This window comes from Mixophyes fleayi, chromosome 4, assembly GCF_038048845.1.
Source record: "Mixophyes fleayi isolate aMixFle1 chromosome 4, aMixFle1.hap1, whole genome shotgun sequence".
NCBI lineage: Eukaryota > Metazoa > Chordata > Amphibia > Anura > Limnodynastidae > Mixophyes > Mixophyes fleayi.
The window spans coordinates 183,946,183-183,964,106 of record NC_134405.1 but is presented as its reverse complement, the minus strand read 5'-3'; the positions used below and the strand labels follow the sequence as shown (position 1 = coordinate 183,964,106).

The 17,924-nt window shown below is 39.4% G+C and overlaps 1 protein-coding gene across 2 annotated transcripts in view; it reads right to left on the bottom strand.

The window, feature by feature from the left end:
* Positions 1 to 17,924, bottom strand: part of TSPAN12 (tetraspanin 12) — a 129,126-nt gene that overhangs the window by 63,767 nt on the left and 47,435 nt on the right. For both annotated transcript variants that reach the window (XM_075208965.1, XM_075208966.1), the window contains exons 3-4: positions 13,476 to 13,558; positions 10,195 to 10,330 (exon numbers count right to left, since the gene is read on the bottom strand). In XM_075208965.1, the coding sequence (XP_075065066.1) occupies positions 10,195 to 10,330; positions 13,476 to 13,558 (219 nt within the window). The remainder of the gene's footprint in view (positions 1 to 10,194; positions 10,331 to 13,475; positions 13,559 to 17,924) is intronic.

The following is a 17,924-nucleotide window of genomic DNA, read 5'->3' as shown; positions in this document are numbered from 1 at the left end:
CATGATTATTTAAATGAGAAAAAGCTGTGGGGAGGGCACATTTACAGGTACATTTCCTCCTTTGCGGGAAGGAGCACGGCCTCTTTTCTCCCAGAAAAATTATTTGCATTTTCCACCACCTCTGAAGTCCCGCAGATCTAGGGGTAAATTTATCAAGCTGCAGGTTTGAAAAAGTGGAGATGTTGCCTATAACAACCAATCAGATTCGAGCTGTCATTTTGAAGAATATACTAAATAAATGATAACTAGAATCTGATTGGTTGCTATAGGCAACATCTCCACATTTTCAAACCCGCGGATAGATAAATTTACCCCCTGGTCTCATCCCTATACTTATAATGGGAAGCACTTTGCCATTTACAGTTGCACTTCTGCGAGAATGCAAATTACTAGGATTACATCGACCAATGTACTAAGGATCTTCAAACCTACAAAAGTGACGTGTAATAAAGACAGGCTTGTTGTTGCGTCAATCTCATGACTGGTTTCAGACCTTAGACCTAAGTAAAGCTAAAGAGAGAAGAATTTTAGTAGAACAATGTAAAACCTTCAATAAATAGTGTGTGGTCCTAAATATGTAGTAGATTTTAATTTGATGTGATGATGTTACTGCTCCCACCAAGCATATTCTCCAAGGCATGTGCCAACACACATAACTAGGGTAAGATTCTACATGGGTGTTTTCTAAGACTGTGAAGAGGACACTGACAAATGCATTAGGTGGAGAAGTAGATGCACCTGCGCACATAATGAAGCATTGGCGCATGCAAAATTTGGTCAAACTTTATGATAATTACATATTTGTGATTGGCCTAAATACTGACATTCCATGATTCACTGAGCAGTCCCTGTGGATAGGAGGAGGGGACAGTTTAGAAAAATATTTTCCTAAGTGCTAATGCAGCTTTAAAATAAAAAGGAAAACTATTCTCCTGACCTCTGTTTGAGGGGAAACAGAGCTGTCAAGTGAACAAGCCCAACTTTGTACTCCACTGAGGCCTCTGGTTTAATATCTCTGGAAAGCAAGGGGATGGACAAGCGTTTGAACATGTTAGATTATTTAGTTTGAGAGAATTTAAAACAATCAGCTTCAAAACAATCAGGTTTCTTAATCTTTGTTTCAGGAAAAAATGGTGTCTACTTTATATTGTTTAGGATTATCTTCAAAGCCCCAGGTTTGATTATATGGCTAAAAGCCAATATCTGCAGTATAGTGTTCGGCTCTCTCCCACTCTCTGGAGTAGGTTAAAGAACAAGCATACTGTACACTTTTCTCTTTTCATATACCAGACAAACCCCCATTGCTATAATCATCACTGAATGAGACAGTATTAAAGGGAAGAAACATTTTATTAATACAAGAAAGGGAGTAGTAGTGGAAGATAGAGAAAGTTATGGAAAGGATACTAAGCTTATTTTCTGAAAGAATTATTTTAATTTTTGTTAATTGTTTTAGCTACAGATAGACAGTACTGCCATGTACACTAGGTTCGCTCACAGTTTTACTCATTTTTAGATGGGCAACTTTGAATCAGAAAACATTTGGTATGGCCCATTCTGTGTGAACCTAGTGCTCTTTGGAAGATACATAGAAAACAAATTATTTTTCTCTGAGATGAGGATGCACCTTCTGCATCAAGTTTTTTGAAACACCTTTATTCTAATTAATTTCATTCACAAGTCACAAGCATGTCACCCCACCAGTATAGAATTCTTAGATATCACCATCACAATAAAAGAGGGGTCTATTTTTAGAAAACCATTTTACAAAAAGTTGATTGCAATGGCTTCTTATAGTAGTAATCATTATGTTCCTTGGAAGATCAAAATACCCAAGGGTCAGCCAAATAAGGAGGAATTGTTTGAATGAAGCTATTTATTTTAACAACAAGCAGGTGGCTTAAAATACTCCTTCAGACAGAAGGGGTATAATATGAAATTCTGAAGAAAGCTTCCTTAGAAGAAGTTTCATTAATAGATTGGATTTTTTTGTTACAAGAGACAAAGAAGAAATATCCATTTAAAAAGGATGGTAACTTTGTAGCATTTATTTATAGATATAATTGCTATTGTTATGGCATTATAAAGATCAATAATAAAAATGTCCCTTTACTGAGATTGGACAATACTTTGGAAATAATCCTTCAAGATAAACCCAATGTAATTTTCAAGAAGGTTTATACTCTCAGAACTTGATTAGTCCCTACCTTTTTTTAAATGCGAGAAATATATACAAGAACCTATAGAAGGTAGAAGTTCCATTCGTAAATGAACATTTCAAAGAGTAATTAGTTGCTACAGGCGTGGCAGAAATGCCTGTAACAACTTTTTTCTATAGAGAGCAGCATCAATTATCAGAGTGAGTATATAAATCACTTGCTAGAATGTAGTAGTGGTAAACAATATGTAAGTCAGACCATCTGTCCTATGAATGTTAGATTTCACAGATGGAATTTCATTAACCTCCTTCTTATGCCCAGTGCGTGGCATCATTGCATTATCTATCACAATGGGAAACCCCAATGACTTGCCATACGGGGGATTGAACACATATGAGCCCACATTAGAGGTGGGGATAGATATATGTCATGGGGCGGTGCTTTAGATTTTCAATGTGGGATGCTTATATCTGGATGGTTTCAACAAAAGAAATACATTTTTTGATGTATAATTCTGTTTTTTTATAGAAAATTATGTATTGGTATTATTTTATAAGATGAATATATGTATTAATTTTATTTATGCTATATTATAATAGTATAGTTATACATCGGTCAGCCACAACATCAAAACCACCTCCCTAATATTGTGTAGGTCCCCCTCGTACCACCAAAATAGCTCTGATCCACTGAGACATGGACTTCACAAGACCTCTGAAGGTGCAAACATACCAATGTGTATATATCACTAGTAATCAATGACTGTCCCAACAAATTTCGTACCATTTGAAACCCTTGGCTTTCCCACCATGGGACTGCTCTCTAGCCGATTCTATTACCACACTTTGCTAGTTGCTATACTGCATGGAGATGGACTAGATATCCCCTCCCCTAAGTACCCCTAACTAACATACCCCCCTATACCTGCCCCCTCTTTTCTCTTCTTATGTTTTTTTACCTGGTTTGTATCACCTCTATTATTGAGTGTATATTTCAATATTGTCGTTATACTGTACAAATGCTGTAAAATTTAAATTAAAATATGTTTAAAAGAAAAAAAAAGATCTCTGAAGGTGTCCTGTGTTGTCTGGTACCAAGACAGTAACAGCAAATGCTTTCAGTCCTGTAAGTTGAGAGGTGGGGCCTCCAAGGCTCTGACTTTCTTTTCCAGCACATCCTATAGATGCTTGATTGGATTGAGATCTGGAAAATTTGAAGGCCAAGTAAACTTCAGGGAATACCATTGCCATGAGGGGGTGTACATGGTCTGCAACAATGTTTAGGTAGGTTGCAGAGGTGGAACTAGCGAGCTGTGGGCCCCAGTGCAGGGAGGGGGGGACCAGGACCCTCTGCATCTGCCATGTAGTGGGCCACACCAATGGTAGTTCCACAACTGGTAGTTGGTACATGTCAAAGTAACATCCACATGAATGCCAGGTCCCAAGATTTCCCATCAAAACATCGTACAGAGCATTACACTGCCTCCGCGTCTTGCCTCCTTCCCATAGTGCGTCCTGGTGCCATCTCTTTCCCAGGTAAACAAAGCACATGCACCCAGCCATCCACATGATGTAAAAGAAAACGTTATTCATCAGACCAGGCCACCCATTTTCATTGCTCCATGGTCCCGTTCTGGTGCTCACATGCCTATTGTAGGCGCTGAACAGTGGTCAGCATTGGCACTCTGAGCGGTCTGCAGCTGCGCAGTCCCATCCACAGCAAGCTGCACTGTGCATTCTGACACCTTTCTATCTTAACCAGCATTAACTTTTTCAGCAATTGTTGCTACAGAAGCTCTTCTGTGGGATTGGACCAGATGGGATAGCCTTCGCACCTAACGCACTTCAATGAGCCTGGGCCCCCATGACCCTGTCACCGGTTCAACGGTTGTACTTCCTTAGGACATTTTTTGGTAGGTAGTAAACACTGTATATTGGGAACACCCCAAAAGACCTGCCGTCTTGGAGATGCTCTGAACGAGTCGTCTAGCTATCACAATTTGGCCATCTAACCATCAAAATTTACCAAAAGACATTTCTTAACCTCTTTAAATATTTAACAACTACTGTAGCTTCCATAAACATATATTAATAAGGTTTGAATTAACTAGAGATGCTCACTGACCCCCATGTTTTGGTTTTAGTTTTGTTTTTGTATCTGAATTAGCGTCGTGTTTTGGTTTTGCCAAACCGCCCTTGCGTGTTTTGGTTTTGTTTTGTTTTGCAATTTTGTTTAAAAATCAATGTTTTTGGGCATAAAATAACCGAATTTAGTGCTCCACCTGTTTCTTGGATAAGTAAGGTAATTCTAAAGCTAATAAATTAGGAAGAAAACAGTTTAATCCCTGGTAGGCCGTCCTTAATTCTGCACACAAACCTGATTGTCTTCCTCTCCATCTTAGCCTATTGGCAATGCAGCCACCCTACACTTATAGTTAAATATCAAAAGAAATGGACAAAGGCAGTTTGGTTTCTGTCTCTATAGCCCCCCCCCCCTCCACTTGTAGTTGAATAGAAAAAAAGCAGCCTGCATAGACTGAAGAATATAAAAAATAAATGGACCAAGGTAGTTTGGTGGCTGTCTATTGTCTATGACCCCCCCCCCCCGCCCTCCACTTGTAGTTGAATAGAAAAAAAGCAGCCTGCATAGACTGGACAATATAAAAAATAAATGGACCAAGGTAGTTTGGTGGCTGTCTATGACCCCCCCTGCCCTCCACTTGTAGTTGAATAGTAAAAAAGCAGCCTGCATAGACTGAACAATATAAAAAATATATGGACCAAGGTAGTTTGGTGGCTGTCTATGTCCCCCCCCCCGCCCTCCACTTGTAGTTGAATAGAAAAAAAGCAGCCTGCGTAGACTGAACAATATAAAAAAAAATGGACCACGGTAGTTTGGTGGCCGTCTATGACCCCCCCACCCTCAACTTGTAGTTGAAAAGTAAAAAAGCAGCCTGCATAGACTGTTGGATTAGAATATAAAAATAAATGGATAAAGGCAGTTTGGTATCTGTCTGCATCAGATCCCCTCTCCACTAGGAGTAAAATAGAAAACTATTCTGCCGTTATATAATCTAGAATATAAATAGAAATTGAGAATGGCAATTTGGTATCTGTCTGCATCATAATCATCAACATCATCATTAGCGCCCTCGTCGCCTACACAAATCTCCCCTTCATCCTCTTCTAATTCCAAAGTGGCATCCTCAATTTGTGTATCACCGTCTACACTCGGGCTGTTCAGGCACACATCAGCAGAACACGCTACATTTTCTTTTGGTGTGTGTTTTTTTCCCTGCTTTAAAAAGACTATGTACTTTTACATCGGCTTTACCAGATGACGTACTGGGAACACTACCATCAGGACTGGTGCCAGCACCTGCTTGCTGATTCTGCTCATATGTGGCCTGCTTTGAATCCATTTTAATGAGCCCAAAGCACTTGTAGTGCAAAATATTGAATTAGATAGATACTGCTGACAAATATGACTTTTTGTGACAGCCCAAAAAATTAGTGTAAAACACTGGGGAATATTGAACACCCCAAAACACTTGTACTGCAAAATATTGTATTAGATAGATACTGCTGACAAATATGACTTTTTGTGACAGCCAGAAAAATTAGTGTTTCACACTGGGGAATATGGGACACCCCAAAAACACTTGTAGTGCAAAATATTGTTTAAGATACTGCTGACAAATATGACTTTTGACAGCTAGAAAAATTACTGTAAAACACTGGGGAATATGGGACACCCCAAAAGCACATGGAGTACCAAAAATTGAAAAAAATAGCCTCCACTATCCTCCTCTCTTACTGCTCTAACAATTGCTAATACAATTGGTATTAATATTAGAATTGTATAGAATAGAATAGAAACAATAATGTGTCCAATTATTGCTCTGTCCCTGCGCTAATATAGCCTGTGACCTAACCCTGCTCTCTCCCTCTGTCAAATGGCGATGGATTACTGTGGAGGCGGGTATTTATACTTTTCAAATCTCGCGAGAACCGAGCTCAGAAATACGAATACGTCACTATGACGTTTTGCCTCGATTTCGATTCCGAATGGGCGGGAGAGTAACGAGCCTGCTCGGCTCAGTACTCGGATAGGTGAAATTCGGATGAATTCGGATCTCGGGGGAAACGAGCCCGCCCATCTCTAGAATTAACCCAATGTTCAATTGCATCCTCATTTATTATCAAAGAGTTATGGGACAATTTACTCTTCACACTGCTTTTCATTTCAAGCTGGTTCCACGTAGATGACAATGAGTTCAGTGTACTCCATTGACCTTCACAGTCACAAGGTTGCAATCCACTAAAGCATCTTTGGGATGTGGTGGAACAGGAGATTCACAGCATGAATGTGCAGCCAACAAATCTGCATCAACTTAGTGATGCTAGCATATCAAGATGGACCAGAATCTCTAAGGAAAGTTTCTAGCAAAACTTGCCACTGACCGTATCTCTATATGATAAATTTTCAGCTAAAATATAATTTACGTATTTTATATGAGAATGACAGATTGGAAAAGTAGTTTGTTCATTTTATGACTATCTGTTTATTTTTATTGTATGAAATATGTATGCATTATACCGGCGGTTCCCAAACTGTGCGCCGCGGCTCCCTGGGGTGTCGCGGCACTGTCACAGGGGTGCCGCGATCGCCCTAGAAAAAAACAAGAAAAAAAAACAAAAAAAAAACTTACCCATCATCCAGCGCCGGATCCTCCTCCTCACTGACTGCCGGGCGTGACGTCATCATGTCCGGCAGCCTCAGTGAGGAGCTGCAGCAGAGAAGACGTCAGGGAAGAAGGTAAGTAAAGGAAGTGAAGGAGGGCACTGAGAGACAGGCTGAAGGGGGACAGAAAGACACTGAAGGGAGACACAGACAGGCTGAAGGGGACAAAGAGGCACTGAAGGGAGACACAGATAGGCTGAAGGGGGTTAGAGAGACACTGAAGGGAGACACAGACAGGCTGAAGGGGGACAGAAAGACACTGAAGGGAGACACAGACAGGCTGAAGGGGGATAGAGAGACACTGAAGGGAGACACAGACAGGCTGAAGGGGACAGAGAGGCACTGAAGGGAGACACAGACAGGCTGAAGGGGGACACTGAGACACTGAAGGGGGACACTGAGACGCTGAAGGGGACAGAGAGACACTGAAGGGGACAGAGAGACGCTGAAGGGGGACACAGAGAGGCTGAAGGGGACAGAGAGACACTGAAGGGGACTGAGAGACACTGAAGTAGGACACAGAGAGGCTGAAGGGGACAGAGAGACACTGAAGGGGGACACAGAGAGGCTGAAGGGAGACACAGAGAGGCTGAAGGGGGACACAGAGAGACTGAAGGGGGACACAGAGAGGCTGAAGGGGGGCACAGAGAGGCTGAAGGGGGACACTGAGAGACGCTGAAAGGGGGCACTGAGAGACGCTGAAGTGGGGCACTGAGAGACGCTGAAGGGGGGCACTGAGAGACGCTGAAGGGGGACAGAGAGAGGCTGAAGGGGGACTCAGAGACGCTGAAGGGGGACTCAGAGAGGCTGAAGGGGGGACTCAGAGAGGCTGAAGGGGGGGGGCAGAGAGAGACGCTGAAGGAGGGGGACAGAGAGAGACGCTGAAGGGGGGGGTCAGAGTGTGAGCTGATGAAGAGGGACACAGAGTGTGAGATGACGAAGAGGGGGACACAGGGTGTGAGATGGCAAAGGTGATACAGAGTGATATGATAAAGGGGCACAATGTGATGGTGAAGGGGTCTAAATACATTTTACGTCATTTTGACCCAACTACTTAAAAAACGGGACATACCGGTAATTATTTTTGCTTAGGGGTGCCTTGGAAAAATTATGGTGACCCTAAGGGTGCCTCGAGCTGAGAAAGTTTGGGAACCACTGCATTATACTGACAGTGTGGTTACAATACAAGTAAATTTGGATACTTTCTGTGTTTTTAGTTTGTGGCTATCATATCAGTCTAGCGCAGAGGAACTGCTATTTTGCACTCCTATTCTATAGTGTGTGTGTACAAATATTTGAGGTTTCCGGGTCTTCTGGATGGAGCAGCAGAGTAATCATGTGTGCAATACTTTATTTAAAGGTTTATCATCTCATTATTGAGTTATATTTATTTGTAGCCTATCACTGCACCTATGAGGTTGTGGTGTTAGTAGTTTAATAACACGGAGCTTAAGAACATCTAAGGGTAAATGTATCAAGCTGCGATTTTGAAAATCCCAGGATTTGAGAGAGAGAGAGAGAGAGAGAGAGAGTTGAAACTCGCCGATGTATTAACCTGAGATTTGATGTAAAATTGCCGGAGATGAGTTTTTTGTAAAAATCGTTGGTTTCCAACTCACAGCAAATCACTGTCCCGACTTTTCCCCACTCTAGCTATACAACTCTCCAGATGTATGAAGCTCCAATTAGGCAAGTCTAAGGGGACTCCCATGACAGCGTGGGAAAAGCCTTAGACTATAAATAGAGTGTGTGGCTCTGTTATACTCATTAGTGTTGCGTTGCTTGTACAGTGTACAGGAATAGTTAGCGCCGTGTCTTTACTGGGTTTATTTTTTTTTCAAGCATGTTCTGATTATACAAAATGGGGGTCCCCCTGACCAGAAGAAAGAAGAGTGCAAGCCAATTGGAATTACAAATGGGGGTCCTCCTGATCCTAAGATCCGAAGATTGTTTACAAGCATGGACATTTGGAATTACAAATAAGGGGGTCTATGTGACCCGAAGATGAAAAGATTTCATTCAGGCATGGACTTTTGGATATACAAATATTTGTGGACATGGTTTACAAGCATTTTGGATAAAAAGCTGCTGCCGAAAGAAGAAAACATCCTATTGGTGAGTATATGGGGTTTTATTATTTTTAATAAATAGATGTGGTATTAAAGAGGGTGTTTTATGTATTAATTGGGATTTTATTATTTTTGTTAAAATGTTGTGGTTTAAAACATGCTGTTGTGTTTTTTTTAACATTCTTGTTTTGGAAGTACAGGTCGCAGGCAGACATGGGTGTCAGGCCGTGTTAGCACTTGTGTTTCTCCATGTGCCAGCATGACATGGCTGCCATGGGCATGATGGCGCTTGTAGTTCTACAAACATCAGCATGCCCAGACTGTTTAGGGCAGCCCGACCTGGCTGGGACTTATAGCTCCACAAACAAAAATGGCGTCAGTTTTTTTTTTACCACTATCATCACCATTATATATATATATATATATTTTTTTATTTTTTTTTTATTTTATTTTAGCTCCATTCACTCATAGATAAATGGTTGCAGATGTCTGTGTAAATGCAGATCTAAAGTACTTCCAGATCAAAATCAATCTTGCATAAGACTTGGAGACAATGTACTCTAGAAATTACATGCCTGGATGTGTCAGACTGAACTATAAGTTGCAGAGCCAAACAGGCTTATTCAGTCTTTATAAGCTCTATAACTTGTCAACCAAAGACCATGTTAAATATCTCTTGGATCTGTCATGGCCTCCAACAAACATAATATTATACATTATAACCCTGAAGTCCTCCGTCTTTCTTGGAAGACCCCAAAGCATGAGGAGTTGTGTACATCACAACCCTGGTAGTTGAGAGATCTCTAAGAACATGGTACCTCTCTCAGCATGTTTTTGGTTTCCTCATATCCCTGCTATAAATGAATTTTGCCTTTAAAGCCATCACCGTTTTAAATTTCCCCCTGCAAAGTCGCCGAATATCAGCGACTTGCACAATTCGCACATTAATACATTTACCCCCCTGGACTGGTTCATTCATCCAACTATTTATGTATAGACAACAAGTTTACAGAATATAGTGACAACGATTTTATTTTCAGAAAATACATGTTTACGGCCATTATCCTTTTAAAACAGTTTTCTTGAATTCAGGATCCATAAAAAAAAGAAATGAATGTGTTTCAGCAGTTGAGAATGTACAATGCAGGATAAGAGATATAAACCATGATAAAGACACTGAAAGTGTTAGGAGAGGACTAGTAAGGAAACCAAACTAAACTTACCCATGCAAGAAGTATAAGGTTGCTCTTCACCGTTCCACAGTAGCCCAGCATGCCCACAATGATGAGGAAGCAACAGACAGCCACCATCACTGGATGGAACACTGGGAAGTAGATGAGAAGTACGGCTTCTTCCACCCTGAAAGCATATGGCGGTTTAATCTGTGCGTTCATTATTAATATGAAACAAATATATTCACAAATAAGCAAAACAGCACAAGCTAGAAATGTAAAATTAAGCTAGTTCAAAAGCAAATTTGTTAGTGTGTTTTAAACATAAAAAAGGTAAGTTAAAAAAGGTGCAAGTAAATGTGCTCCACAACAATCCATGTTATAATACAAGGGGTGGAAATGAGTTTATTATTTTGCACATAAGTTAAATACTGGCTGTTTTTTCATGTAGCACACAATTACTTGATAGTTTTATTTTTACACTGAAATTTATATTTGAACTAGGACAAGCCCTACCCCAACTATAAATCTGTCCCTACATTATAAATGTGCCTCCCCCTCCAATGCAACATGGTGCAATGTTACTCCTTTTTTCTACTTTGCTCTCCTTAATGACTCAGGCCCTAAGTGTTTAACAAAGACGTAGATGTTCCTTGTGCATAAGTGTGCCTAGCTATTCACCCACATGCAAAAAGTAGATTGGTAGGGGGTGAGACTTTTGAGTACATGCAAAAGCCTTGATTTTATATGACTTCAGATTATTTTATATGGGAAAGAGCATTTGTAAGAGCATTCTGAGCAATGTAAATAAACATTATACTTTAAACATACAAGTGACACACGTATTAAAGTCTTGCTTTCCCCTCAACCCCCCATGATTACTATAAAACACTGATAAGGCTAAAAGGAGCAGCTGTTTAGGAGAAAAACAGAAAATGTTAAATTAAAAAAGGGGTTGCTTTAAAAGGAATTGGTAATAAGATAACGTCTGAATTGATGTCTTCACTCTTGCCACCATGCTGTTCTAATGTTCAGAATGATTTTCCTGGTTCCCAAACTGAAATGTGTGCATGCACTGATGTATGCACATGAGCAAATTAAAAGGTCTGTATGTCTGAATGTTTTGCACTTTCCTAAATAATTTTTCTGCCTGAATGTCATTTCCTCCTCACTTAAATGTTACCTAACTATTTACCGCTTCAGTTAAGTGTTCTACAAATATTATGTAGAAAACAATTAACATTTTGAAGATCCACCTCATTTTCCATAGCTGTCTTTGAAGCCTGTTCCCAGATCATCCCTTCCTGAAAGCCATCTGAAAAGTGCAACTCTGGATGGTGCGGCTGAAGGTTCTAAATGGCGGTTTTATTTTCCAATTTAAATTTTCATTGTATCACAATAAAGAAAATCATAACAATAACATAAGTAAACCCAAACAGTATAAGCATAAAGCACAAGAAAGAGCCAAATTACAAAAACAACAGTAGATATTAGGAGAGAAAAACTGTTAACGTAAAGGAAGCTAACTCGGGAAACAACACATACAAAGAGATAAGAGACAAAAGATATAAGGGTGACATGAGGACAGCACACAAACAGAAATAAGGTAAACTAAGTGACAGAGTGTCTCAACAATCTCACAGAAAATGTACTAGCCTTTAACTGAAATACAAGGCCTGCCCACACTGGTCCTGGGGAAGCATTACAAACTCAATGGTATAGGATTGACCTAGGAACTAGTAGCACGTAATGGGGCTCATGTAGAGTTGAACGTATTTGCGCAACATACGCAAGTAGAAAACAAGACACACATGAAAAGCGCATTTATAGCAGTAGCATATGCGCCAGTTTTACATAAGGAGCAATGAGTGTATACCACAATAGCACGGAGAAAGTGGAGAGATGTTACTTGATAGTGTTAGTAGTATATGCGACTTTCAGCATTACCTTATTTGTACTCAACATAATAATGTAATGAGGTCTCAAATAAAAAAGTGAAAATAGTGTCTTATTAATAAATGCTGAAGTCACATTTACTGTACAAAATATAAATAAATACAAACCCAAAACAAAATATAAATACAAATTCAATTCAATACGAACATCTGTTTTTTCTTTAATAATCAAAATGGTAATCTTTATTCCTGCCACATTTGAAATGGAAATACCAATTAGGCAATATGACTAGAAGCTCGCAACGTCATATAATGTAGCAGCTACACTTATGATTAAAGTAGTATCAGCTAGAAGGGTCATTCTGTAATTAGCCAATCAGAAGCGACTAGCTACCTCTGTTGGTTGTCATCATCATCATCATCATCATCAACACTTGCAAGAGATACCGCTGATGACAAGTATATCTGGATGTGCATCCAGTTCTACTTGAGAAGTAATTACACAAACACGCCCTTACCTTACTCACGCGGGGCCTGATTCATTAAGGAAAGTTAAGCAAAAGTAGGCAAGTAAAGCAAAATTATGTTGCATTGGAGGGGGAGGTATATTTAAAATGTGATGGCATATTTATAGTTGGGGTAGGGCATGTCCTAGATCAACTTTAAATTTCTGTGTACAAATAAGCTATCAAGTATTTGTGTGCTACATGAAAAAACAGCCAGTATTTATCTTATGTGCAAAATAATAAACTCATTTACACCCCTTGCATTGCAATATGGTTTTGTGCAGAAAACTTGAGTAAGAAAACTTACTCAATTTTTTGCTTAACTTTCCTTAATGAATCAGGCCCTCTATGGTTACCCACACTTCCCTTGTCCCTTTACACCTTGTCAGACATAAGGAGTAAGTGTGTGAGAAGCACCCAAATATGCATACAAATGTATGGGTATATTTTTTTGTTGCATGCACAGTAAAAAAAGACATATGTCCAACTCTACAGGAACCCCTATATTATTTTCAAAAAGTAACAGCAACAATTCCCCTTTAACTATATTACATATGCAAACCCAGCATTGCTATGCAGACTTGTTATTTTCCTACTGAAACCTCCTTGAGGTTAAATGTATGTTTTAGAAACTGCAATTAGATACACTCAATTAATCTGCATCTTATAAATGCTGGAAAAGTAAACAAAAAACAATTTTCAACTGCACGGATGGTGGGAGATGATCAAAAGAAGTGGACCGTCACAGTACAAATTCCAACTACAGTAAAAAGTCAGTTTAAGCTAAGCATGAAATACGTCAAGCAGAAATTGCCTAAACGAAACTATTCAATCTACTACATAAAAGGCTCCCGCTCAGCATCTAAATTGTTCTAGTATATGGACTTGATCCTTGGATTTCTTCCTCTACAGATAATTAGCAATTGCTTACCTTGTTTCAGCAGTCAACATAAGCACATTATTTATGTAGTCCCTCATCCATGCGGAAACTCCCAAAACACATATCGACATCAGCTAAAACAAACAGAGAAAATGGGATTAACATGTACAGTGGCATACAAGTGCTAGCAGCAGAGATACCTCTGGGATATGTCCATGCGCTGTAAGTTCACATTTGTCAATTTGTACAATGCTCCATTATTTTAATTATACTTAGATACTAATGAAAATGCATATTTATTTTCCTAGACACACAGCAGATCCCGGGAACTATGTACATGGGGTCATTTACACAAACAAAAGCAAAAAATAACACAGTGCAGAGCATTTGTAGAACTTTGTGCTTGTTTTGAAACATAAATTCACACCTCAAAGAGCATAGGTGTAGAACTGCTTTATTATATACTATACTCATACTGTATACATGATATAACATAAATAGAAGGCATTTAGTCATTTACGGTAAATAAAACTAAACTGCTAATGATTTATATGGAAGACTTGATATTAATATTCACTGATATGCAATGTATGTTACAGTTAACTAACTTTAAATGTTTATGTATCCTGTTTTCTTTAGGAGACTATATTTCTGAGCACACTGAAGAAGTGGAAACCTAATTACATATCTATGAATGGTGCGTAAGTGCTTATAAAAGGATACAGAAGAACTTTGCTTACACTTAGCAATCTAATAAGGATACCAAAAACTATTACCTTAATTATTGTCACTGCAAAGGAACTTTTATATATACAGTATACTTTGGAAAGTTACACCCAGCATTACTGCACACTTTATCAACTTGTACTTATTATACACTTAAATATATATGACTTTACCTAAGTTTACAATACTCACATGCAAATATTCATTTTCTCTAATATGTGTTATGCTATTAGCCTATTGGAATATATTATCTTACTCAATAAATTATCTTTACTGCTACCCTGAAGGTATCTCGTTATTTGCCAGAGATGAAACACCGTGTTAAAATACATTCTTTGAGGTTTAGTGATAAGAATGACATTAGGATTTATGGCAACAATTCTGCTTTCACATAGTTGTGTGAAGGGTTAGAGAAATTCCTTTAGAGGTGCACAAAAACAGTGTGAGGGTGAAAAGTGATAGGGCAAAACTTTACCTCATATTAACTATTTTATGGCAAGTCAGCATCAAATAAACTACTGTACTTACCTATGGTCACTGGCACCTCCTTCTTGTGGTGTGCAGTGGTCGGTGATAGCCTTTCATTTTATACTACATGGCTAAAGTTTATGGACACCTGAACATCATATGCATATGTGTTTGTTGAACATCTCATTACAAAACCATGGGCATTAATATGGAGTTGGTACCCCCCTGCTGCTATAAAGCCTTCACTCTTCTGGGAAGACTTTCCACTTGATTTTGGCAAGTGGCTGCAGGGATTTGGGTCCATTCGGCCACAAAAGCATTAGTGTGGTGTTGGGTGATAAAGCCTGGCCCACAGTCCGTGTTCCAAATTATCCCAAAGGTGTTTGATAGGGTTCTGGTCGTGGCTCTGTACAGTCCAGTCAAATTCTTCCACACCATTTTTTGATTGACCTCACATTTTGCACCGGGGCATTGTCATTCAACAACAGGAATGGGCCTCCCAAAACTGCTGCCACAAAGTTGGAAGCACACAATTGCTGCAGCATTAAGATTTTCTTAAACTGGAATTATGGGGCCCAGACCAAATCATAAAAACTATTAGTCTCCCTCCACTGGACTTTATAGTTGGCAGTACACATTTGGGTAAGAAGCCTTCTCTTGGCACCCGGTGCGCACAGACTTCTCCGTCAGCCTGCCAGATAGTGAAGCATGATTCATCACTCCGCTTTCCCACTGTTCCAGAGTCCAGTAGTGGTGTGTTTTACACCACTTAGTCAACGTCTGACATTGTGTATGGTGAGCTGAGGCTTATGTGTGGCTGCTCTGCCATGGAAACCCTATCCATGAAGCTCCTAGTGACCAGTTCCTGTGCTGATGTTGCTTCCAGACGCAGTCTGGATCTCGGTAGCGAGTGTTGCAACGCAGAACATTAAATTTGTACATGCTATACGCATCAGCGCTCAGTGGTCCAGTTCTTGAGCTTGTGCGGTCTACTGCTCAGCTGTTGTTACTACTATAAATTTTCACTTCATTATAACCACACTTACAAATGACTGGGGAAGTTCTAGCAGGGCAGAAATTTGATGAACTAACTTGTTGGAAAGGAGCATCCTATGACAATACCATGTTGAAACATACTTGCCTACTTTTGGCAAGTTGTATCCGGGAGAGGGGCCGTGTCTAAAGGCCCACCCCTCGCGACAAATATGCTGTTTTGTCGTGGGGGCGGGGCCAAAATGACGTGATTCACGCAAATCGCATCATTTTAGCCCCGTAATTGCAGAATACGGGAAACTTGCCAGCTCCCAGGAGTCCGTGAGACTGACCCGAATTTCAGGAGTCTTCCAGACATTCCGGGAGAGTTGGCAAGTATGCGTTGAAAGCCACTGACTAACCCCTCCACACATATAAAGACAGAAATGTCTAATAGTGTGATGTTCAATATAGACAGATTTCACTAGGTTGTACACATTACAGCACTAGAATATTTGACACAGAAATACAATATACATTGGATAATGTGCCACAGATTATAGAATAGTACTACCACTGTATTTTCCCAATTACGGTAAAAAATAGTATATTGTATTATTCAAATCAGTTATTTCTGAAACAGGGGTCTCTTGTGAAATAATGGAAGCATGAACTGTACATTTTGCAGCATAAAATCTGTAAGAAAAAAGTGGTTTTGCCCACAAACTGATTTCCATGAAGCCAACAGATACACATTTCATTCTATTTCACAAACATGAACATTTTGAAATATCTATTTTTAAACAATAATCTAAAGTAGGAGAATTCATAGGAGTGGACATTATGTTTTTCAATTTCTTTGCAGGAAAAAAGATAATTAGATGCATTGGGCTCATTTCCTTGAGTATTCTTTTTAAATAAGTTCACATTCAGAAATAATGAATTATAACCAGTGTGAGCAGCTGTGCTCTGCATGAGCTGAGTGTTTACTAAGGATTTCTGCACGACAGTTGTCATCAGTGGGAGAATGATGTTGTGCTTTATTAAATGTCTCTCCTCTGCAGGGGAAGAGGATCAACTGTACAGATACCCCAATGCTATTTCTTCCTAATTATTTTTAGCCATACCGGAAAACACATTAAAGATTTTTTTTTTCACTCAGTGAGATGCAGTATAGAATATAATAATGTTACACCATAGGTCTGCACGTCTTTTCATTAAACAGATTACTATAGCAAGTGGTTTTCTGAGTTGGCTTTAGGAATAAGTAAGTTTAGGGGGTAGATTTACTAAACTGCGGGTTTGAAAAAGTGGAGATGTTGCCTATAGCAACCAATCAGATTCTAGTTATCATTTATTTAGTACATTTTACAAAATAACAGCTATAATCTGATTGGTTGCTATGTTTTCAAACCCGCAGTTTAGTAAATATACCTCCAGGTGTATTTAGGGCTTGATGTAGAGTTGCATGTAAGTTTTTTTTTCCGTAACATATGCATTATGGTACAGCACATGAGCACAAAATGTGTAAGCCCAAGTCCTTACCTAGACTCATTCATAAACTGTATGAAAGAAGTATACTGTATCATTGATTCTAACCTTTCAGACGGCTTTCCCATGCTCTGGCTCTGTTTCATTAGAACGACAGACTCTTAGCCTGTAATATGCGTTGCGACTCCTATAAAGAGCAGTCATCACTTATGGTTTGTTTTTGTTTTATTTTAATTGGATTGCATGCCTCAAAGACAGAAGAGATCCACCCTTGATCCCTTGATCCAGGTGAGAGGGCAGAGAGACCCCATGCTGCGGGATTACTTGTTACAGTGTCAACAGCCCAGGCTATCATAGCCTAGTGTGGGTAGCAGTTTTTTGAGGGGGATCAAACATTGTTTACCTGGTGGTGGAATGGTATAATAATGTGGGGTATGGTCATTAATGTTATGTGGTGGGGACATTTGTAATGTGGAAGGGATATTAACATAATGTAGTGGAGTGTATTAATATAATGTGTGGGCTGGTGGAAGTTAATAATGTAATATGGAAGATGGTGTGGGCTATTCATGTAATATGCAGTGGTTTTTAGTAGTAATGTAATGTAAAGGCTGGTGGCTGCTATTAACATAATATTGGAGCTGGTTGGGGATTATTAATGTTACCTCTATATTTAATGTGGCGCTAAAAATTTAATGAACTGGCTGGTTGATGGAAATGTGGGTGTTATTGATTTAATGTCAAGGCAAGTTGGGAGGAGGGATGCCTAGAGTGTTTGTTCTCTGCTCTGATTTCCAAGATGTGAATAATACCTATCATTTTTCCATGCAGGCCCCAACATTC